The sequence below is a fragment of the Phasianus colchicus genome, chromosome 2 (assembly GCF_987193195.1).
Source record: "Phasianus colchicus chromosome 2, bPhaCol1.hap1.1, whole genome shotgun sequence".
Classification (NCBI taxonomy): Eukaryota; Metazoa; Chordata; class Aves; order Galliformes; family Phasianidae; genus Phasianus; species Phasianus colchicus.
In genome coordinates, this window is record NC_143437.1 from 6,671,095 (window position 1) to 6,695,216 (window position 24,122).

The window sequence follows — 24,122 nt, forward strand, 5'->3', positions numbered from 1 at the left end:
TAGTTATGGAAGAAGTAATCAAGCAAGCAGGATTTGGAGGAGGATGAAGAGTGATGATCTGATGGAAAAATCCTTGTTTTGGGGCTGGGGAAACTGTTTTATGTTCTATTTCTGTCTCAAACTTTTAAATCTGCAGACTGCTTGGAGGGGAATTTAGAAAGCAAGACCTGTTTGCTGTTATCTACATAAGGACAAGGTTGTCCTCGGTTTATGCTGCTCTTTCTGTGTGTGTTATGAAGGGCTGGACCTTGCAGCAACACTGCTGACTACCTCCAGTCACATCTTTCTCAGTCATGCTGAGCTCTGCTATTGCTGAACATCAGTGGGAACCAAGAATTTAACTTATTTTTTGCTTTTGCATTTTGTGTGCTGTTGAAATTATCTGCTTGTCCTTTTCATCTGTTCTGCAAATACAAAGCTAAGATTTCCAGTAGTGATCCAGCTCAGGTTTAGATGCCAAGATATAGTAGCTGGAGGGCTATGTAAGTGGCAAGCATAGTGATGTTGCCTATTTGTATAGATATATTGCAAACCCTGCTTATTTGTGTTCTATTTGGTGTTGTTACTGTCTTTGGTTGCCAGTTGGATTTGACCTTCTCCTCAATTCAGGCTGGGATTTCTTCCTCCAGCTTTAGCTGTTGAAAAGGTAGGCAACCTAAGCAACTTGTTTAGACTAGTTTAAGTCAGCATAAAGAGAAAAGGCATCACCAAAAATGGATTAATCCCACTCAATGTCAAGTATCTAGGATCTGAAGGTTGTGGGAGGAGTTTATTTATTTATTTATTTATTTTAGGAATTGTTTGTTAAGCACAGGAGGAAAATGAGACAGTCTTACAGATCTGGACTGGAAAACTCCCTATTCCTTAAAATTAACAATCCTTTCCTTAGCATCATTGTCTCTCCTGTAAAAACATGACATTTTTTGTCACAGAAGGTCTGATTTTAAACCAAACCAAGAGTGATATCAGAATGTAGACAGGAATATTATTCAGTCTGTGTTTTCTCAGTTAAGTTTTCCAAGTGTTTTAGCATCAAAACAAAGCTATGTTTATTTTTTCTTTTCTGCAAACAGAGAAATATCTGAATAACTGGTGTAAATAATAAATTAACATGGTTGGGTGATTTTATTTTGCTCTTAAATGCAAAGGGTCTCTTTGGGGATTTTGAACAGGAAACGACTATTTTTTCATATCACTGCACATAATTCTACATCTCAGCTTAGTGAGGTGCAGTTGAAAAAATAAAAAGGAACCCAGCTGTATGCACAGATAAATGTACCTTTCATGTAGATGATGATTTAAAACATCATCATTATCTCTCAATTCTGCTGATTTCTCCAAACAAAACAGTGTTTGTGAGTGTTTTCAGCATCTGAGTTGCTCACTCAGAAGAGTTTAATGAGTGCTTCTTACTGTGACTGCTTGCACGCCTGCTTTTCTTGTTTCCATATTCCACTCATTGTGTGTTTGTGGCTATGAGCTGGAAGGGATCTGACTCTTAGGAGTTCAGGATCTAAGCAAGAGCAATCTGTACCTGAAGAAAGATGTAACAGTAAACTTATAGAAATGTTATGGATAAAATAATGAAATACGGAGACATTTGTCGTAGGGATTTGTAAACTAAAATGTTGTTTCAGATTCTCTTTTTTTCCTTTTCTGTGGAAGTTTTTGAAACACCTCTTCCATCTCTCCAGTGCCTTTTCATGTCATACAGAAAATGACAACTTCTGCTCTTCTAGTAGGCAAAAACTGACCTGATGTTTGTGAAGTCTAAGCTAGTGTTGTAAAGCAAGCGATTGCAAACAATAAATAACAGAGGTGCTAATATTTTGTTCATAAACTTACCCATTTTTGGGTTATGCCCTCAGTAATGATAATCAATGATGTCGTTTGCTAAAGCAAATTTTTAGTCCTGGAAATCTTGGTTCGGTGAGGTCACCAAAGAAATAAGATTAGTGTTTTATTTATAGGTGTCTTACAGAAACCTACTTCATCAGCTGCTCCAGGGTCTGTGTGGCAGCAGTTTTCCACAGAAACATTACACAAAAAGTTATGAAGAATATCATGAAGGGAGGAGGTAGGCAAGAAGCTCTACAAGATTAGGGTCCTGGGCAAGGCCATAGACAAAAAGCTCTCTTGCTCAAGAGAGAGCAAAGAGAGCCAGCGCAGAGCAATTACAGTCATGATTAGTTCTGCAAAGAGGCTATGTAACAAATATTTGTCATTTTCGAATGATGGTGGGATCTTTCACCTTAGGCTTTGTCCTCAAGGTGAACTCTTAACAGCTGTAGCAAAATGGTGCCAGGTGCTCTTTGGATCTCTGGATATTGATTACCTTTCATGCAGCAAATTAACATTACGAGTCCAGAAAAATGTCTGGTGGCTTTTTTCCATGGCTTTCAGAGGGTTTTTGAGCTTCTGAATGGGGAAGGCCTACGCAGGCCCAGAAGCAGAGCTTTAGATGCGAGGGGAAAATTTCAGCTCTATTGGGAAAATACCTCGATTTGGAATCACAGTGTTGTCTTTGTACTTAAATCTTTCACTAGATTTTGCTCTTACATAGCAATAGTGCTTCATTTAGGAAACTCGTTTGTGTGAGGATTGCCAGGTCTTTTCAAAAGCAGGAAGTAAAATTCTGAAGTATCTAACAAACCCTGTGCAGTATGAGCACAGCCAGTCCTCCTGCCCTGGGACACAGATAGTGTAACGGAATTTTGGCTGTTTAAGGAGGGGTAGCTGATCTGGCTGTACAGTCTCTACCTTTCCTCAGTGATAAGAGCCATCTGTAGGTCACCTGTAGCAGACATGCTGGCCCCCTGTCAGAGCCTGCCTCCCTCCCTTCATTTGTGAAGGTGCTCAGCAAGTTACTGTCGTCTGTAAGTGGAGGACTGGGTCCACTGCAACTGCCAGCAGCTACTGAGGAATTTGGCTTCTGTGTGAGGCAGCCTATGGCACTGCCCACTCTGCATGACCCAGAGAGATCTGGCAGATGGGGAGTGCTTCAGCACAACCTAAAGTCAGGGCTTGGGAGGGATGGAGCAGAAGATATCCTGGAGGAGATCTGAGTCACGTTTGGATGTGCTGCGTTCTGCCTTATGGGTTACAAACAACAGCTGGGCAGGTGTCAGGTCTTGCATATAAATGTGGCAGAGGGTCTGACCAAACAGAATCTGACTGATGGATGCGTGCCTGGACACAGGCATTAGCCAAACAGTCGTGAAGAGTATTTGAGTAGAAAGGGACGGCCTGAAAAGTGTCAGATTACCAGATATAAAGGCCAGACCTTTAAGGTTATCTAGTTTGTCTTCTTTTATGAAAAGAATTTCCTAATTATTTTTATTGCAAGCCCAAGAATGTTAAATGTAAGCTCTAATGCAAAAAAACAATGGGTAATCCATCACACATACCTTTGTGAAACAGCCATGCAGTTCAAAAGGCTTAAAATAAACAAGTATAAAAGCGTACTGTGATGTTGGTTTTTTTTTTCTTCATAAAGATTTTTCAATTTTCTGCTCAGAGGAGCTTTTTACTGTAAGAATACAGTTTCTGATCTGCTCTTGTTTATATATTTTGTGTAGGAAACCGTACGTAGTGAAGGAATACAGAATATAGAGCTTGTTGTAAAATGATACTGTAAGTAAGGCTAAATTAAATACTTTAATGTTTCACTGTTCACTGGCTAGTATCCATTTTCTCAGTGTTTTCAGATCGAGGTCTGGATTCATCCTTGTTTGATAAAAGCTGCTTGCCTGAGAAGAGCCAGGAAGGGCTGTTAGTCCCCGTTTCTCATTCAGCCACTGGGGAGAAATCTGCTTTTAGAAGGTGATTCCTCTCTTATGCGCACTGGATCACTCTGAAACTGCTTGCTCCTGTGAGGGGACTGTAGGAGATAGGTGAGGCCCTGGACAATTAAACTTGCACTTTAGGTAACGACATAGGATAAATCTGGGATTGGGTGGTTGCATTTAGGATCTTAAAACAACATGCACACTACCTGTATCTTTGAGATGGTCATACCTAGCAGTTGTTTTAAGAAATCATAGAATCATGGAATTCTTAGAGTTGGAAGGAGCCTTTAAGCATCACCTAGTCCATTTTGGAGGCAGGGGTTGGCAAGATCAACACATAGTGGCTAAGGAGCATAGTCTGATTTTTTTAGTACTTTTTTTTCTCCTTATTTCCCAACTCAATCTCTAGCTATAGAACTGCCAAAACCTGGAATCATTGTCTCGATGGCAGCCCATTAGTGGCAGAGGTGGCTGTTGGGTCCCTTGGAGCTGAACAAGCCCAAGTCCCGCAGCCTGTCTCTGCAGGACAAGGGTCTCAAGCCCTGACTATGTCAGTGGGCCCTGCTGAACTTGCTCCCATTTAGTGATATCTCTTCCAATAGGGATCCTATTGAGGGAAGAACTGAAGCAGTATCAGGATGCAGCCTACAAAGTAAAGAGGGATGCACATCATTGTCCCTTGACTTGTGCTCACATTCACGCTGCCCAGGCACACTGCTGCCTGTGCCTGGGGGCTGCAGTATATGACTCGTGATGCCGTGTAAAGCAAGCAGGGAAACTGTTAAAATGCAATAAAAGGAAAAAACAGCTTTTTACATCTTTCTTTTCCAGGAGGCTGTGCAGTTTATCTGCTGCATTTAAACATACTTCATATGGTTTTTCCAAACATAGAAAAATAAACATTACCAATGTATTATACAAAAGAATAACACTCATCAGCTTCTAAAGAAAGATACCTGTGATACAGGCAACATGTATAATATTTAAAAGCTCTGTCACTGATAATCTTGCTTTATGTCATTCAAGGCTTTTAAAGCTGCTCTCTGAGTAGGGATCAAATTCGTAAATGATATTCATGTTACAGTCAGTCATATAACTCTGATTGTCACTGTGATTTACAAAGGGAAAAACATAGGCATTCATGGCAACCTAAATAGTATTTGCTTTTTCTCTTTGTTATAATCAAATGCTCACCTTCAGATTCAAAAAAAATCTAATAATGACTAATGGGCAATGATCTTTTGGATTAGCAGTAGCACATTCAATATCTCTTTGAGCAGTGATTACCATCTTTTTGGGGGGGATATCAATTTAAAGGTCAAGTGCTTTCATAAAAAAGGGGATTATCCACTATTTCATGTGTTGAACAAAAGCTTAGCAGGATTCATTGTGTGTCAGTTTCTTTTGTATATAGCATATATGCAGAGAAATGGATCGCTTAATTATATAACTATCTGTCTTCAGGGAAGGTATGTGACCATGAATAGAAGCTGTCAAATAGGTACTTTGCTTTGCTTGTGATATTTAATCAATTACTGTAATGATTGCAGGCTATAAGTTGGCTTTTAAAAATAGGCAAAAATTTAAATTACTTGTGTGCCATCAGCCAGGGATTTGGTTATAAATGGCTGGTTTTATTGGGAACAGAATGCGGAACAAAGACAAAATGGAAAAAGGAACAAACAAAACGGGGCCAAACTCATGGCTGATCCCTTTGTCTTTCAATTCTTGTACTGTTCTTTTACAACCTGGAAAAATATTCTGTTTCTCAGATGTAATAAAAATGGCTGGGGTTAAATTTAGAGCTGATCCAAGCAAGGGAACTTGAAGCTGGTTTTAGCCACTTCCCTTTTTAATTTTTTTTCACCACGGTCTTTCATCCATTACATTTCCAGTCTGATATCTCAATTAATGTTTCCAACAAAACTATCACCTTTCTGTATTTTCCAACTTGTTCTTTCTCCCTCTTGTAAGATAGCTTTCATCCAGCTGCAGAGATTCTCATTTGTTGATGTGAATTTCCACATTAGTATGCACTTTCTCCTTGTTTGCAGTTTTTGTTTTTTTGGATCATACCCTTATTTCTATTGATATTTCTATTGCCCCCTATTTGCCAAATAATTCATGTCTGTTTGACATACTGCATTTTAGGAATCACTTTCTATTGCTGGTTTACTGCTCAATATTTGTGGCATTCTGTTGGTCACTCTAGTTACATGGCATTGTTACTTCTCTCTTTGTAACACAGAAACTTTTAAAATGGGATAGTAATAAACAATGCCCTGTGAATAGATTGGTAATTCTTAATTCTTATTTTTTCCACAAAAAACTTTGCATATGAGATAAAACTATTTGTGTGATGCACGGCTACATCTTGGCCTTTTGTACGGAGATCAACGTTGAAAAATCAAGGGTACATGCCAGATTGATCACATGCCAGAGTGACCACATGCCAGGGAGATTTTTATCCAATGCTTTTGGTAAATGAAGTGGCTCTTGCCTTTTTTTTTTTTTTTTTTTTTTAAGTAAAATATCTCTAAAAATGTAATATCCAGATCAGAGATCCAATCCTCTTGTTTTTTATAGGGTACTTAATATATACTTTGAGCATCCCCGGTAGGCTGGAAATTGTAATGGCTCTGCTTTCTACAAAATTGCTGAGGAATAACCAGTTTTATCTAGTGAGAGGAGGCAGATGAGAGTGGTAGCTCTATAACATCACAGGCTAATATGAAAAAAGAAAAAAACCACAGGTTTTCATTAGTGTTATTGTATATTAGTTCCACTCCACACGAGAGGTTGTTGTTTTTTTTTTTTTAATTATATGAGAGGTGAGTATCAACACAGTTATGCTAATTCTTGATGAATGTTGCCAAAACCTGTGTTTGGTTTGTGGTCTCTATAGAGTGTTCTTACACAGTGCCTAGGTGAACATCCACATTTTAAACAATAGGCACTAGCTGTTCTTGAGCTTCATTGCTTTTTTTTTTTTTTTTTTTTTTTTCCCAAAGGGTTTTTCTTGTGGCTGCACACATGGTAAATCTTTAGCTTCAAGTGTCCTTCTGTGGTGACCAACTAAAATATTAGCAAAATAAATGTTTTATGGGAAAACGTTGGCAGAAACCCCAGCAGAAACAGGTGGTATTGGGTTATTTCAATATAATATAATGATGCAGCCAGGTTTCCATCTGGACAGCATGTGGTTGTGTCTACTTAGAGAGTATCAAAGAGTGTGAGTATGCACCAGGGATAATGGTGGTGCACAAAAGTGCAGCAGGATGGCTACTTTACAAAATAATAGTCAGGGTTCTAGGTCCTCTGGGTTAAATACTTTTACTGTCAGAATCTGAATTTCTTCATAAAATATTAAAGATGGAGCAAACCTCTGACATGCAATACCAAGCCGTGTAATTATAAGGCAGTTCCTGGAAGCCAAGTATTGTTCATATTATAGCGAGGCGTTTATTATAAAAGAGTTCATTACCCTTGGAAGCTAAGACATATTTCAAAGAGAGTGCCCTGGAACTGAGGCACTTTCAGCAAGCTTTGCTGTAGGAGGAAAAAGAGCCCCAAGCAAGCTGATCAGAGGATAGCTAGGAAGTGGGAGAAGAGTTAGTGGATCTGTGGCTGCTAGGAGCTGAGTCTGTACATAGTGGGCCAGATACTCACCTGGAGTAAATGGCTCCATCTACGCTGACTTAAGTGTTGTCATGTGGAATTTTACCAGATAAGGGATTTTCAGCCTAATACCAGAGGTGATTTTCTTTTTGGCTGGCAGATGCTCTCACAAACCAAAGGGCATGCTTTGCAAGGATATGCTACAAACCACCTTCACATTTGTATGCTCTCTGTGCAGGAAGGAAGGCCAAATCTGATTACATGGGGCTGGCAAAGGCTCAGCTCTTAGCAGGATTTGGCCCATTGCATAAAAGAGAAGGTTTAGAAGATTCCTTTGTAAAATATCTTTCTGTGGACAAGAGTATAAGAAGGCAGTTTGTGGGGTGAGAGAAGAAAAGAGAAACAGACTCCTCTGAGGGTGGTCAGTAGGAGCAGAGATGACACCAAGCAGTTTCCAGCACTTGGAAGTGTGGAGCAGAGAATCAGCTCTGTCCCAGGCAAAGGATGGCTGTTCATGAATACACAGGGCCTGATTCTTCACTGCCTTTGTATTTTGTGCACGTTTATTCCTGGTTTACAGTATCAATCAGCTTGATAGCGTTTGACACCCTGTGTCATTTGCTCAGCACAAGTGTAAATCATAGAAGCTGGGTTGAGGAAAATTAAGACCAGGTCTCAGGCTGCCATGAATCAGGTAGCCTTGTGGTCTGCACTGATGATCCAGTGATTTGCACCAGCTGAGGAACTGGCCTAAGCGCCCTTTCTTTGCTGATATATCGCTCCTATATATCTATGTGTTAACAGCCTCTGTTTCTCTTTTTCTCTTGTTCATGGATGACCTGATTACACTGGAAACTGTGCATTCTGCCAGAGGGAAGAAACACCCCAAAGTTTAGGGTGCTGGCCAGCAGCGCTTGGCAGCTTGAGAGCAACATGCTGCTGCCATTAGTGGGTAGTACTACCCAGGGGTGCCAATAGCCATGGAAAATGAGATGAAATCCAACAGCTGATGAATGTGATGATTAAAAGATCTGTGAAGTATTTAACAATAATGGGTAGCGGACGGTTTTTGGAAGGAATAAAACAGTCTGCACACACCTGACACTAGGGATAATACCTCTTTGTGTCACACACAGATCCCTTTCCTCTCTCCTGAACAGATCCTACCTCTAGGTCTTGTTTGTAATGCTGGTTTGGAGTGGAAATGTTTAAATGCTCTGCTGGGTCCAACATACACTGGTTTTCCTGGAGATGCAGAGTCTTGAGGTAAGCCATGTGATGATCTGGTCTCAGTTTATTGTTCAGCTTAGCCGTGTCCTGTAAAGGACCTCCTACAGGATCTCACGCCTTAGCGTGCTGTATTTCATTCCCTTTCATTTTGCCATTTGAGATCCTTGGATGATCTGGCTGCACTGTTGAAGTTATTTTTTACCGGTGTTGAATTGTGTTCTTTCCTTCAATTGAGATCTTATCAACAAATTGGAAAGGGCTGATGGTTTACCACTCTCCTGCAAATTCAGACCTGTTGCTACTCGGGCAGCAAGTTTGTGTTGCATCTTGCCTTCCTGTCCAAAAATAAAGCCCAGAGACAAAGCTAACTTGTTCCTCCCCTTGTCACAAGCCTGGAGTTGCCTAGGCAGTGAGAGTTTATCCAGAGCCAATTAAGAAGGGGAAAAAAAAAAAGCAACAGAATAAGTTGCAAATGGTTCTTTAAGTCTCTGCAGAAGCCTCAAATGAATGACTTGTGACAGCAAACAGCCTGGATGTACAGAGATTTTAGATGTCAATGCACATGGCTGTTCATCTACATCCTGATTAGAACACTGATTTAAGAGGTCTGGTTCAAAGCTTTGTGGCTGCATGGGCTGATTGGAATATTGCTGTCCTGAGGACGAGAAGAACAATCATGTCCCTGACCTGAGTGTGGAAATGTAGGGTGGGGAAAAAACAGCGAGGAGAGTGTAAATGTTTTGTCCATCTTCTGCCCCTTTTCTGTTGCAAAAGCAGTGGTTTGCACATGTCTCTGCAGCCCTCTGTGTGTAAATCTGGCCATAGGTAGACAGATAATACTGCATGTGGAGAGCTTAGGAGTCCTGAGAAAGCAAAAAGAAATTAGCTGCATTCACTCCTGCCCTATCAGAGATGTTTCATTCACAGAATCCTATCTGGGGAGGGAATGTTGTTGCTTCAGATCTGGAAACAACCAAGTAAATTCAGTGGTGACCCCTCTGGGGCCAGGGAGCTCAGAGTGAGCAACTGCCTGGTGTTGTGAGGAGGGAGAAGAGGAGAAAATCAGCCCTTCTCTGGAGAAGCAAGAACCTTAGCTGTACAAACAGTCCTGGTGTTTGCCCTGATGTCCCTTCCACCAACCTTGTGTTAACAAGGAGAGCAACTCCTTTGGGTGCTGGTTCAGGCTTAACCAGTCATTGCACTCCAACTCTGAGAAGGGAGCATGTTGTCAGTATGGTTCCACCTGAGTACACCATGAAACGGACATCAAGGAGGGAGATGAAGGATCTCTGTTTGGTGACATGGGAGTGAATGAGTTGGAAGCAGCACTATAGTTTCTTCTACACAGCCATGGGACAAGGGAGCCTAAGGGTTTTAGAGGAGAAGGATGTGGTTCCTGTTCCTCTTGATGTTGGCTCTCGCATTGGAGATGCAGTAAGCTGGTGGGATTTGTTTGGGAGGTGTAGGGAACAGACAGCCAGAAAATGTGTGAAATGGAATGGTTTTCCCAGAGCTATAGGATTTCATCACACCTTCTTCCCATATTTGGGGATGTAGCACCAAATTAGTTCTAAGGTTTTGAGAAAGTTCAGATAAAAAACTTCCATTTTCCGTGCTGAAATGAACTCCCGTCTCTTTCCATCATCTCAGGAGAAGTGGTGGATTTGCAGAGCTTTTGTTTTTACTTCCTAATCTGTAGTTTGACCTAAGCAAGTAGTGCTCTAAGTAGGATGTAAGGAGAGTGGTCTTGCCCCCCTGTTTGCCATTAGGGTCTCTTTAAGGTCCATAAATACCGTTCCTTCCCAAAAAGGAGTTGGCTGTCAGGTGAATCCCACCCTGCCCAGGGCTCTCAGCTGCCTGGCGTAGAAGAGATGGGCACAAAAGGGTAAGGATGATGCTTTGGCTTCTGTGTGGGAGACTGTCCACCAAAGCCCACTAAGCCCTGGAGCAGGGAGGGAGACTCTCCGCAGGCTGATTCTGACCCGCAGATGGCAAGTGGACAGGCTCCTGTGTGGACTTTTCATGTGAACCTGCTGATACCCTTGACCTTATTGGCTAATGGGCACATTGCATCTCCTCAGCATGTCTGATGTTTCTATTTAAACTTCCATTCCCTAGCTTTCCCTATAAGCTTGCTGGGTACAAGGTAGTCTTTTCCTGTTCCCAAGAGGGAACAACTTCATAGCTGGCTTTGAGTTTGAAGGATCTCTGCTCCTGTTTCAACAAATGTAAAACACCTGCTATTCGCTCAATTGAGTTTGTGCCTCTGCCTGCCACTGTGGCTCAGGCCCTGCATCTCACAGAACCTCTGGTTCATGTTGGGTCTATCTGGAGTGGAGAAAGTCTGGGCAGCTGGACTCGTTCCAAAGCAGTTCATCAATCTGTAATGTTTTCAAGAAAGTTTTATGTTGCCGCCACTTCTACTAAGGAGTGGAAGGCTGCCCTGGCAGCGGATCAAAACCCGTGTTATTTGGTACTGTTCTGAATTCAGAAGGCTTTGTAGCGTGGACTCAATTAAGTTTGAAAAATCAGGAAGGTGTGTCTTTCTGGTCTTTACAATAAATGCATACCGTATCTCAAGTACTCCGGAGCTGAATGTATGCCATGTTTTGAAAGCTCTATGATACATCCCATACATCTCCTGGAAACAACCTAATTTATGTAATTACATCTTCCGCAGTGAAAGATGTTAACAAGTATTCCCTGTAACATGCATATAAAGGTTAATCCTAAAAGCAAGGGCAAAGATACGTAGCATAATGCTATCTGTCATTGAGCAACACTGCAAAACTCTCTGTCTTAATTTCATTGGACCGCTGACTGAGTGTTGAAAGACATAATAAAAACAATCAGTATATTCTCATTTTTCTGTGTGAAAAGATGAAGTCATGGCATATGGTCAGCTTACCAGCGCTGTTAATAATAAACCACAGATAATTAAGCACTGATTTATTCCTCTACGTAAGTGAAACAAATTGCTTTAACGGCTTTTGCTGAGGACCATCTAGTCAGATGGATTATGGATAGGAAGTTCAAACTAAAAATTATTAGAGATCGTATTTCAGTGTGGTGGAGGTTTATGGTAGAAACAATTAGAAACCTAACAGAATGTGTCCTGTATTCTCTTTGATGGAAAATCAGATATTAATCTGGGGAAAAGTCTAATTCTCAACACAGCTGCTCCCCTTGCTCTAATGCTCCAGCTTTAGGCTGGGAAAAAAATGGAATCATGTTTAAAAAATTGATCATAGCTTATAATAGCAATAATCACCTTGAAATTGGTTGTTACCACAGTTAATGAACAGAGTATTAGAGCATAGAACGCCCTCAGATTCCCTCAGGCTATTAACTAACAAGCTGGTTGTTAACTGCTGGTCAGATAGCATCTTTATTTGGTGACTGTCTTTCAAAGACAAGGAGCACATCCTGGGTGGCCGCCTGCGGGGCTGCAGTGGCAGGAGCAGAGTGGGACCTTGGACAGATTACCTGCAGCAAAATGACCCTTCCCAGTACCAGTTGTGCAGCCCCTCTGCACCATTGCTGTCCATCAGCTGTGAGCTCCCACCAGAGCATGCCCTCTCGCACCTGTGGCAATGGAGTGGATCTTTGTCCCATCCACAAGAGCACGTCCCAGCTTTATGACACCTTTTACTGCCCCTATGGTTGTATTTGTTTTGTGTATTTTGCCTCCGCCATTCATCTCTTGTTTAAGCTGAAAAGCTTGCCAAGTCACGACACGATCCTTTGCAAGTTCTCTTTTGTCTGTCTTTGACTTAGAAGCTTTATGGGAAGATGTACAGTTGCAAAAAAAAAGATAGGGACGGCTGAGTTTGTCATACTTAGCTTTGTGTAATTGGTGTTCCTTTTCTGTATTGCTCACGCAGTTCCTTATAAAATCCTTTCTGATGTGGAGTTACTCCTTCTGTTTGGATCTTCATTGCTTACTGAGCTATAAAATAGTAAGAGGCTAATAAAATGATATCACAGAAATTACCTCTGCTAACCTAAAGATTCAGTTCTGTCTGCTGGGGTTTTCTGATCTTCATAAATTCATATTTTACTGTGGTGTCTTTGGAAAACGTAACGTCACAGAACGTTTATGACTAACCTGATGTCTTGATCCCAGGAGTCTGAAGTAATAGGAGCAAACTTCACTATTGCACGTGGCTATATTTAGGTATTTTTTCAACACCATTGGGGCCCTTCTTCCTAGAGAAATAGCCCTTAACCAGAACGAGTTGAAATTTGTGACAGCAGATTTTTTCCCATGACATGTGACGTGTCCTCGACATTAAAAATGCATATGGAAAAAAAGTGGGTGATTTTGATTAACTTTTGGAGTATTCGATGGGAAAGGTTAAAACAAAACATTTTTTCTTTACTAATACCTGGCTTATGGCACTAGAGAGATTTGTTGTGCAGACCACCACAAGCTTTTTATGGGGCTTAAAAGCAGTTTATATCATGCTACAACTTCAAATATAATTATGCTAGCTCAGAAAACACTTTACAGGCATAAAACTCCATGTGTCCACCCATAGTTTCTCGTGTCTTAGGTGCAAAAAAGACTGGCTGCTTCAACAAGGCATTTGTAGCCCTTGCTGTAAAGCTGATTCATTTCCAGTTTGCAAATGCTGTGCTCTATTGTGACCTTCTAAATTTTCCTAATCAAACTGTAGAGAGGCAACTTGCTGGATATAATCTCTGTAGAGTGGAAGACTTATAATAACTACTTTTTTTCTTTGTTTTCAGTTTCTGGCATAAGATAGCACAGCTTAATTTTCCATGACAGTGTCAGCCCCTCTTCTCTCTTCTTTCCTGGGCCACACTCTCCTGTAGGGTCTATTGAGTTACTTGGAGCTGTTGGACATGCCCCAGGTCTGTGGGGTCACCTTACATAGTGCTGGGATGGCAGACAAAGGCTGCTCCACCAATATGAGCTGGAGGCAGTGGCCACCTCTGCAGGGTGAAGTCCCCAAGCTGGGCCATAGGGTAGCAACAAGGGCCTACAGGGTGACATGGGGCACAACAAGGAGACGGGGCTAGGGTGAGAGGGACAGTCAGTCCATTAATCTGTCTGCTGAGGGCAGGTGGTTCTAAGGGTTCTGAGTCACAGATAAAGCCCATATTGGGGCACTTCAGGCCCATTTGTGCCTTTAGGAGGCTGATGCTGATGTGAGTTTTCTTTGACCCAAGTCTCTTCTTGGGGGAGTTCCATCTACATTTAAAAAGGAAAAAAAAAAAAAGAAAAAAAGAGCTTCAGCTTCTGGTGCTTTTCAACATCTTTATCAATGACTGAGTGCACCCTCAGCAAGTTTGCAGATAACACCAAGCTGAGTGGTGCAGTTGATAAGATGACAGACAGAAGGAGGGGCTACCATTCAGAGGAAGAATGAGTCAGGCTTGAGAAGCGTGCTCACATGAACCTAATGAGGTTCAACAAGGCCAAGTGCAATATGTTGTACTTAGGTCAGGGCAATCCCAGGTATGTGGGAGAAATACTTGGGGTCCTGGTAGGTGAAAAGCTGGACATGAGGCAGCTGTGAGTGCTTGCAGCCCAGAAGGCCAATTGTATCCTGGGTTGCAACAGGGAGAGGGAGAGGATTGTCCCCCTCTACTCTGCCCTTGTGAGGGGCCAGCCCTAGTTGAGAGAATTGGGCTTGTTTAACTTGGAGAAGAGAAGACTCCAGGGAGACATCATTGCAGCCCTCCAGTACTCAAAGGGAGCTTATTAGCAAGAGGGGATCAACTTTTTACATGTTCTGATCATGATAGGATAAGGGGGGATGACATTAAAATAGAAGAGATTTAGGTTAGATGTTGGGAGGAAATGTTTTACTCAGAGGTTGGTGAGGCCCTGGCACTGCTGCCCAGAGCTGTGGGTGCCCCATCCCTGGAAGTGCCCAAGGCCAGGTTGGATGGGCCCAGGGCAGCCAGCAGGGGTTGGACTTAGAATGGCTTTAAGGTCCCTTCTAACCTAAGCTGTTCTATGATTTTATGATTGATTCTCTAAAGGGTGAAGCATGTAAAAGAGCCTATTTTTAGGCCCTGGTCTCAGGACTATTTAAATTTTGATGTTGTGCCATTGTAATTAATGATGTCATTTGAGGACAGCGAGCTCAATATTTCCACCTGCATGTGTTTTGTTATGATGCAGGTGGAGGAGAAACGGGAGATCATCTGAAATCTGCATGGATGAAAGTGGGACTGTGCCCTCCAACCTGGTGACTCCTCTCCAGTTGTACTGGGCAGCAAAAGGAAAGCATGATCACTGTAAGTCTGGGTTGTCTTTATACCTTGCTTTCATTTCTTCAATGGAAGTGTCTGTCTAAGTGAAATGATGTTGGTTTTTTGGAAGTCTGATGTTGTTGGCTTAATGAGATAAAACTAAAATCCATCAAATTTCATTCAGCCTGAGCTGAAGGGTTTTTTTTTTTCCTCTTTTGCTTTACTTTTCATTCAGTTGCTAAATAGAAAATAAATGATTCACTCAGCAGCACCTGACAGCTTGTTGGAGGAAAAGTCTTCTGAAAAATGCACAAGTGTGATTTGTAAAAGATCCATGGTTTGCTCTGTGTGAGACAAAATACTTCATCCAGAATTGAATGAAAACTCTGGAAGGATTGCAATGACTTTAATAGGTTTTATCCTAAATCCTCTGACATTTTGTCTATAGGTGTAGCTATTCCTATTCCCTGCTTAGCAAACTGTGCTGATCTAAATGCCTGGACTGAAATGCTATTGAAAGTATAATTATGTTATTAAAATGTAAACAGGATTCTTTATATCTGTGTTATAGATTACCCCAAACTTCTAATCTAAATAGGTCATTCAGTTTCTGCTGTGTTGTATTTGAGGTAATGCAGTTTGCTGTAATAGGAAATCCTAGTGTGTTCTACATGTCACAGCTAAGTTGTGGGTATGGATGCATATTTTTTGTTTGTTTATTTGAAACCATGGTTAGTTGTGGAAAAAAAACGCTATTGTAGTTACAACTTGTAAGAAGAACTAGGTCTGGCAGTCAAAGTGCAGGAAGAAAAAACTGCTTTCTGGCTTAAGGTAAGTTTGGCTAATACTCTAAAACCAAAGTGGAAGCCTGATTGGAGTAACTGGTCTTCCTGATAATCGTATTTTGATCCATGGAACAAAATGAGAGTGTGACACAACTACACAAATAAACACACATGAAAATTACATTAAGGACTGAATTCCAGTTTTAATTCCCTTTGCAAGTAGCCTGATTATTTCAGTAGGGCTGTAACCAAAATATACTTCAGTATGAGCAACACTAGTTGGTCTCACCTCCAAGTAATCTTGGTTTTGGCTTTAGCAACCCTAGCCTTTAATGTAAATACCACAGAGGGTTTTTTCTGGTAGTGCTGAAAACTTTGCTTCTGTAGACTTTTAATATAACTCCTAAGAAAAGCATTGCAGTGGTTGGATGCAATATATCTGTTGCTACGTCTTCTCATGTCCTCAAGTAGAATGACCTGGCATTTTACTGCTTTATTTGGTTTCCTTTACTAACTGTCTGCAAGGAGAGATTTTGCTCAGACCTGGAGGAGGGGATGGGAAACAGCCAAAATGCTGAGAAACTGAACTTACTGTTTTGTTCAGCACTATAAAGGTGTTCCTTTTAGTCACCCTATTAAGGAGGCAGCTTTCTGGGAAGAACTGGTAGTGTAAGAAATGACATCATGTGTCAGAGAGGAAGTTCAGATATTGGAGTAGAGACACCAGGGACCTCAGCTGGTGGTATGGAGATAATAAAGCTGGGAGAAGCTTCAGTCTCTCTGAGCTATGTGGAAAGCTGGGAGAGAAGGAGACAAAAAGCAGCTTAACATGAATGTGATTTCAAGAAAGATCTTCCCCCTGAAAGTTTAAAACTCGGTCTTGATGCTGTGTGGCATGTATCTTAGCTGCAGTGGGTGAATAGCAAACTGGGGGCAGATCTTTGAAGAGAAGCTCCTGGTGAGATGTTAAGCTCAGTTAGCCTGCAAAAAAAAGGGTGAGGCTTTTATATGAATTTCAACATGCTATCTTTTGAGCCTGTTCTTCAAGTTTACTTGAGCAGAACAGAGGTGTCAAGAAGATTTTTCTTTGATTTTCATTGCAATATTTCTGTATTCTGGCTTAGACAAAAACCTAATTCTGCTATCAGGTCTGTTCTGGGAAAACAAGAGATTGAATGAAATCCCAGTGTTGAGTCTTATTACAGTTTTGCTGTTCAGGAACCCTGATGTTAGCAATGCTCTTTTCAAGCTGCTCTGTGAGTATTTTTCTTCCCCGGTCACTTTCTTCTTTTTCTTGGGTCTGTTTCCAGCTGAGTTTCATTGTGTTTTCACTGGAGTTTTTGGCTGAGAACCACTCATACTTACCCAGCCCTTACAGTAGCATAGTTTCGTTAACTCCTGCTTTGTGCTTTGTCCACCATACAGTATGTGGCCTATACATACAACCTCTCAAGAGACCCACCTGCGAGTGAGTCTGGGTCTGTTGTGATTCAGTACATGCTATTGAGCTGTTGTATCTGATGGTAACAAAAGCAAACCGGTGGTGTGTGTTTGCCTAAGTACAGACTTCATTAAAAGTAGCTGCTTTAGAAAAACTGCAGATTCATATTATATTATACTCTTAAAGTAACTGTTCTCCTGGAACTCTACATTTCTTCCTGTTATGGAGTTTAGATTTGTACTTTATATTAAAGCTCTGCTTGTAAATAGTTTGTAAAATGTTAATAATTAAGAAGTGCTACAGGTATAAACAGTCTGGCCTGCAGCAGGGGCTCAGCAGAGATCTCTGAGCACTGAGTAACCACTTATTTAGGTACGCCTTGCTTTTGGATGGCTGCACTGTCATAATGGAAAGATTTTATCAAGGGAGACCCAGCTCTGAGATAACTAGACCTTGCACCCTGCTTGACCTGGGACTGGACATTGATTTCCAGCAGTGCTGGTACAGCTCTTGCACTTGGTGTAATTTTGCATTTGGCCGACAAGTGGCAAAGTTTTGCTGTTCCCTCAGACACTAATTGTCTTTAATCTCAGTGTTCTAAAGTCTTAACTAATGATCCCTAAGATGGACTTCTCCCCGACCTCATTAAGTAATTAAACAATTCAAAATAAAGAGTTATTCAGGCTGCAAAATATTGCTGAGAGGGCTTTTAGTGCAAACATTAGCATTTGCACAGAATCCATAACCATTAGAAAACAGAAGCATGATGCCCCAGACAGTTCTGGCTTTATCATTTCAATATGCTCCGCTATTACACGTTAGCAGATTTTATACAGCACCTCTCCCTAGTGCACAGGTCTCTGTGACCCCTGGACCTCACACATTGTGTTCTTTGTGTCAAATTCTGCAGTGAGGGCTGTGGGAAAGCAGGCAGTAGCATTGCTGGCTCTTGATGCAGTTTTACTGCACCTTGTTGGCAAGCGTGTGCTGCCTCTGGTTTTTCTGCAAATAAGGGCAAGACAAAAAAGCAGGGTATCAAGGCTTATTTCCAAAATGTTGGTCCTATCAACAGCTAGGACTCTGCAAAGTACAGTTCCTCAGGCAATCGCCTAAAGTTTGAACATCCACAGGTGAGCTTTTTTCATTAGAAAAAGTGCTGTTTATCCAGAGGCCCTGCAGCTGTGTCCCCCTTTTATTTCCAAAATTCACATTATACAACTAAATCAATGTGTGGTGCTAAACTTAAAAATGAGCCCTCTTGGGGCTGACACCTGTAGTCTCTATCTTCCAAGTCATTGTGCATCCTCCTGTTGGCATAACAGGACATTGCAAACAGATGTAGGTTTGACATGGGGCTGACATTATGGGCAGTATTCACATCTGATCCTTACAGTCTGTATAGATGGGGTTGGCACTAGGCCTGCTCAGAGAGACACATCTCCAGGGCTGTAAAACAGAAGTGACAAAAGAGCCTTTGCTGTAGATTATGTCTTCCAGGATGACTGAGCCACCCAGCAGTTCCATAGCCATTGGCAGCCTCTCTCTGCTGCCTCTGTCAGACTGCCAGAGCCACTGACAGTGTGTCCCATAGGTGGGAGTGGACAGAAGCAATGTCATGGAGAGCAAGACCACAGGGACCCCGTATCCCATCTGCCAGGTGGTTGTGCTGCTCTTTATTGGCAGGATGGTGCAAATTTTACCTCTTCTGCTCTGACTTAGCTATTGTGCTCTGTGGGATAAAGTTCAATTTTGCCTTCTCTGAGGGTAATTCTTGACTGAAAACCAGCTTGTGTCTCTTCTCCCTTCCATCCTTGTCAGCTTTCTGTGACTTGCCTTTTTACATCGCAGTGCATTATGAATTTGTTGTATGTTTTATGAGCCAGGAACGCATTAGGCCATTTCTTGATGTGCTGTGGCTTCTAATTAGCAAAAGAATTACATTAACATTATCCTGGGGAATCAACCAGCAGTCTTGAGGAGGAGATGCTGCTGATATTGGACTTACTGTCTGATCATTTTACTGAAAATGTGAACATTAAGTACCTTGCTGGGAAATGTCCTACAAAAGATGTCATTGCTGATACCTTAATACTTTGATTAGAGGGAGTATACAGTGTACTACTTCTCAAAGTATGTCTTGCAAAACAGCATGTTTCAGATGCTGAAAATATGCCAGAGGGGAAAGGCAAGGAAGAAATAGCACAAGTAGAACTTGTCCATTTTGAGGAGGACAGAAAACTTGAGGGGAAGAAGACAAGAGAAACATCTGTGGGGAGGGTGCCCAGTAGAGCATGCTATATTTCATATCATTTTCTTAGGCTCTACAGAATGTCTGCAAACAGTGAGAATGCAGTTGGAGCTGCCAGTGGTGCACGCTGTTTGGACAGCATTTTGGAACAGGCTGCCTGCAGAAGTGGTGGAGTCACTGTCCCTGGAGTTTTTACGGAAAACAGTAGATGTGGCATTGAGGGATGTGGTTAGTGGGCATAGCGGGGTGGGAGGGCTGCTGGACTACATGGGCTGACAGCCCATCCTGAGTAATGTTTTTCAGTTGGTGCCAGGCCCATCTGAAGTATAATCTGGAGTGATTTAGATGAGTTTGGAGCAGGTAAGGCCAAAGTTTGAATGACCAGTGTGGACAGATGAACATGATTGGAGTTGCAAAGTACAGAATTAGGGCATACGTCACAATTTGCTTTGCTCATTACTGGCTCCATGTTTGGAAAAGTAGCACCATCATCCCCTGTGGAACACAACAAATTTGAGGCAACTTCCAAGCAGAAAATGACAGTTCAAAGCACCGTAACAACTGTATGAGCATAGGAGGCATGCCAGGACTTTCAGTAACACCTGCGGATCTAAGCCAGATTTTGTTAAGGCTGCTGGCAAGCTATGGGCCAGCCCTGCTCCTCACCAGAAAGGAAGTAGCAGATTTTGATTTGGTCAGCAGAGTGAAGGAAAAAAGAGAAAATCTACCTCAGCCCCCTGCCTGCATGCGTTTGTGCAGTTCCCAGTACTTCGTCCTCTCCTGCACATCTGAGACTGCCTGCAGATGCTGCAGTCCTGCCTGTGCTGCAGCCCTGCTTATGTATATTTTCCTACTGGCTTTTGTTGTAACGCAGCTTGGCTGAGAATGTATATATATTTTTTCTATTTATCTGTGAGCTGCAGAGTTGAAGCCATAAACTTTAAATAGAAGGTCAGTTTTTATTTACATCCACTTTACAAGCGTGCTGTTATAGGATGTAATAGCTCTTTTGGATGTTAAGTTTTAATCATGCTGAGCTTTGATGTGGCCATATGCAAAACATTGGAAATGCAGCTGGGGAAGCAGAAAGTGTTAGTGAAAAATAGTCATAAGCCTGAGCAAGATGCTTAGTTTTATAAAATGCCATTTTAATCAACAGTAGCTATTGTAGGTTGTCTCCCTGTTGAAGGGTCTCTAGAAATATGGTGAGTGACATTATGCAAAACCTTTGCTATTACTCAGTGATTATAACTAATTCTGATTAAAAGAGGAAGTTTTTGGCCTTTAACATGACAAACTATTTTTTAGGAAGGAAGATGGATTTAAGGTATATCTTCATTATTTTGGATGATATTTGCCACAGTCTTTTCCTTGTTACAAATCTGCATGAAATACAAACCAGGGATTAGACTCTTTGGTGCCACAGGGTGATCATAACTAAGACAAAAATGATTGTACTGAATGAGGCCCAAAGGTTTGTGTAATTGTGCATACTGCCAGACCTTAACAGATAACTGTGGACAAATGTAAGAATTGGGCATAAATATTGACCTGCACATCCCACAAAAAGTAAAGTAAGCAGCAGAATTAACAGCTTCATTTCCAGCAGTTAGTATCTATTGTATATGTATATATATGCTTATATATACATTTTTGTTTTTATAAAGAGACATAGCAAGAAGTATGTTGAGGACAGCTTTATGTTCAGATCACAAAGGCTGCTACGTGGACAGAATTGGCTCCAGAGCCAGGGTCTGATATTTTTTTCAGTGATATAAATCCTAGTGGTTCCACTGACTGGAGAAAGCTACATCGATCTGTTTAGGTCAAGGATGTAGTCTGTAATTTTTATGCCATTACAAGTTATCTACGTTTTCTATTACTCTTCAGTGGGTTTTATGGCAGTGTTTTCATAATTGCAAAGATCCTCGGGGCAAGCTCCGATCTGATAAGCCTTTTTAATGGGTTTTGAGTTCTGTGTTCCCCTGTAGCCTTTCTTATGGGGCAGTAAAGTCCATACTTAGTAGTAAACAAGTGAGACAAAGGGGACACTAACACTTTAGAATACATTATTCTTTCATATTATTCTTTGAATTCTGTCTCAATCTTTGTTTTGAGGAAAGAGTCAGGGAGTTGTTGCTCAGTGAAATGCATCTGTGCTGTCTTGTGGTCTGTGCCTCTATCTGGGCAACCTGACAGAATGGTGCAGGTCTTTCAGGCTGCCAGATTGTTTCATCTTGGATCTCATGGAGTTCTGATGCTGCCCATCTCTTGCCACAGAGTGCTATGGAGAACTCATTTCCATCAATAGAGATCTCAGCAAAATAGGGGGCTGTGGAAATTAAAGGTGGAAGAGGCTTACTGAAGTCCATCTTTTCTGGTCCCGGTAGATGTGGGAGTTGATCATGCTGTAATTCTTGTTTTGCATTCTTTGTCTAGGTAGTTTCGGAAAGACTCAATCAATAGGGCTCTGCCATTTCCCACGGGAGATTATTCCACAGCCTAATATACCTACTTTTGCTAAATGTTTCCAGATATCCATCTTCCCCATTCCCCTATACTCATGCTCAGTTTCATCCCATCACTTCTGGTTAGTTATACTTCCTTGAGCCAGCTGACAGAAAATCTTTTGCATTCACAGGAAAAAAAGCCCTTTCTTCTTTAGGAGGCAGCATGCAGGGCTTGACTTAAGATGAGGCTTCTCCTTTCCCAAATGTGTAAGGAAATTGCTTTCTTGCCCTCCTCTTTCTGGCAAGAGATGAAAAGTGTCAATAGCTATAGATGCCTCAAGCAAACATTCTGAGTAATCTGTCTATTGATTGTTACAAGTACTAGATTCTACTGTAGCATTAGGTAGGTACAGAATAGTAATGAGTACAGCTGGGAAGGTAATAACCAGAATAGGTCTTCACAATCTCCTTTTGCAGGGTTAATTTGTATCTTTATCAATTCTGCAACAGAAGCCCAGCCTAACTTCATTAGTCACTGATTTTTTTTTGAGAGCATGCTGCCAAATGCACTTGAGAGTCTGGATGAGGTGAATGGGATTTCAGTTGTACCCCTTCTTCAGCACATGGGATGGATTGCCCTGTCATGGGGGCAAACACCACTCTGCTAGGGGCTGCTTGTTTTCTCTCACAGACATTTCAATCTAACTTACCAAGGCCATGTCTTAGCCAAACACAGAAATGATTCTGTTTTTGCCAGGAGGAGAGATTAGGTGCTGTCATTTTTTTAATTTCTATTTTTTTTTTCAGCCATGAATTAATACAGATCTCCTTGATGTTGAAGGAAGCCCTCTGAGACAGGGAGTTTTCTGTATGTCTTTGTTGTTTTAAATATAGATGCTTGTTTTTATTTTCATTGCTGGAGAATCTCTATAAGACAGCATAGTCTTATTGAGTGAGGCATATTTAGCTAATGCTTAAGGTATCTGAGATGACGGAGGGAAGCTTTGTATTTTGTTTCATTTTCTCTTCTCCAGAACTTTTATGAACGTCAAATACATACAGCTTTAAATGCAATATTGATGTTGCCTTCACCCCTCATCTGTGACTGCTTGTGTGAAGTGATGAGCTACTTGGAGCACTGCTTTGGAAAAGTTGTGTTGGGGTGATGGAGGAAATCAGATTGGCCGAAGTATTGAGATCTTTCTTTTCTTTTCCTCCAGTTTGGCTCCACTTTCTCCTTTTTGTGCTTCTCCCTTATCATGTAAGAGTCAATGGGAAAAGCCTCTGGGGGAAGACGATGTCCTAGGAGATGCACTTCATGCACTTAATCATCCTTGGAACTTTTATTTTGCTTAAAGGACTAAAGCGACAGCCTGTAGAGAATAATTATATGAAACACCATGTGTGAGCAAAGTGTGAAATGTCTCCAGTACCAACCAAAGCTATAGATATTTTTATTAAATATTAATGCCGTGCATTTATGAAGGGTTTGCCAAGCAGATGTTAAGCCAGTCTATGTGGTAATTTAATTGAGCAAGGAACATTTCCTGCCGTTTTTATCAATGTCAGACTTTACATGACATTTTAAACTAAAAATATAAAACGGAGAAAGAGAAAGAGGGAAAAAAAATAATTAATAATCAGTTTCCATTCATGACTATCTGTTAATATTTCCCCTCAGAGGATTTAATGTTTCTCCTGAATGTTTTTCTTGGAGGCTGATACGAATCTGAGCTAACCTAGACTCTGTGCAAATTCTTCCACAGGGCCTCTATCTGGAGCCTGGCCCACTCCTGGTAATGCAATTCTTACTTTTCTATTTGTAAAAGGATGATGATGATGATAAAAGCAAAGCCTAAATTATTCTGAAGACTCTGAGCTTGTGGGGCTCTGAGAAGACGTATGGATTGCTCCCTTCTCCCTTGCTCTGAGCGTTGCTTGATGCTTAAATATCACAGTGGGATCTTCCTGCTCAAAGACCTATAGAGTGATTAAACTTACTGATGTTACACTCCTGCAGAGTGAAGTGTCTTAATGAGATTTAGCATCATAAAGCGTTTGATTATACGCAACTCATCAGGCAAAAATAAATAAGAAAAAAATAATAAAATAAAAATGCCATTGAAATGTCTGTAGGTCAGGTGCAACATAATGAGCCCATTCATGAAATATCGCTGAGGGCCCCCTCCTCACAAGTATGACATTATTTATATGGAAAAAGTGTGGTCACACTTCTACCTTGTGTGTGTTGTTTTAAATTTACGAAACTGTTTTTCCCCAAACTTAAGTGGGCTTGTCTCAGTTCTGTTCCCTAGGGACAACGTCCATGGGTGG

At 41.3% G+C, this 24,122-nt stretch overlaps 1 protein-coding gene across 6 annotated transcripts in view; it reads left to right on the forward strand.

The window, feature by feature from the left end:
- The window catches only part of LOC149918833 (uncharacterized), a 284,012-nt gene that overhangs the window by 102,767 nt on the left and 157,123 nt on the right, over positions 1 to 24,122 (forward strand). For all 6 annotated transcript variants that reach the window (XR_016463846.1, XR_016463848.1, XR_016463847.1 and 3 more), the window contains one exon: positions 14,794 to 14,909. Coding sequence is in view for 2 of the 6 variants with exons in the window: in XM_090134654.1 (XP_089990780.1) it covers positions 14,794 to 14,909 (116 nt within the window). In the remaining 4 variants the exon portion in view is untranslated. The remainder of the gene's footprint in view (positions 1 to 14,793; positions 14,910 to 24,122) is intronic.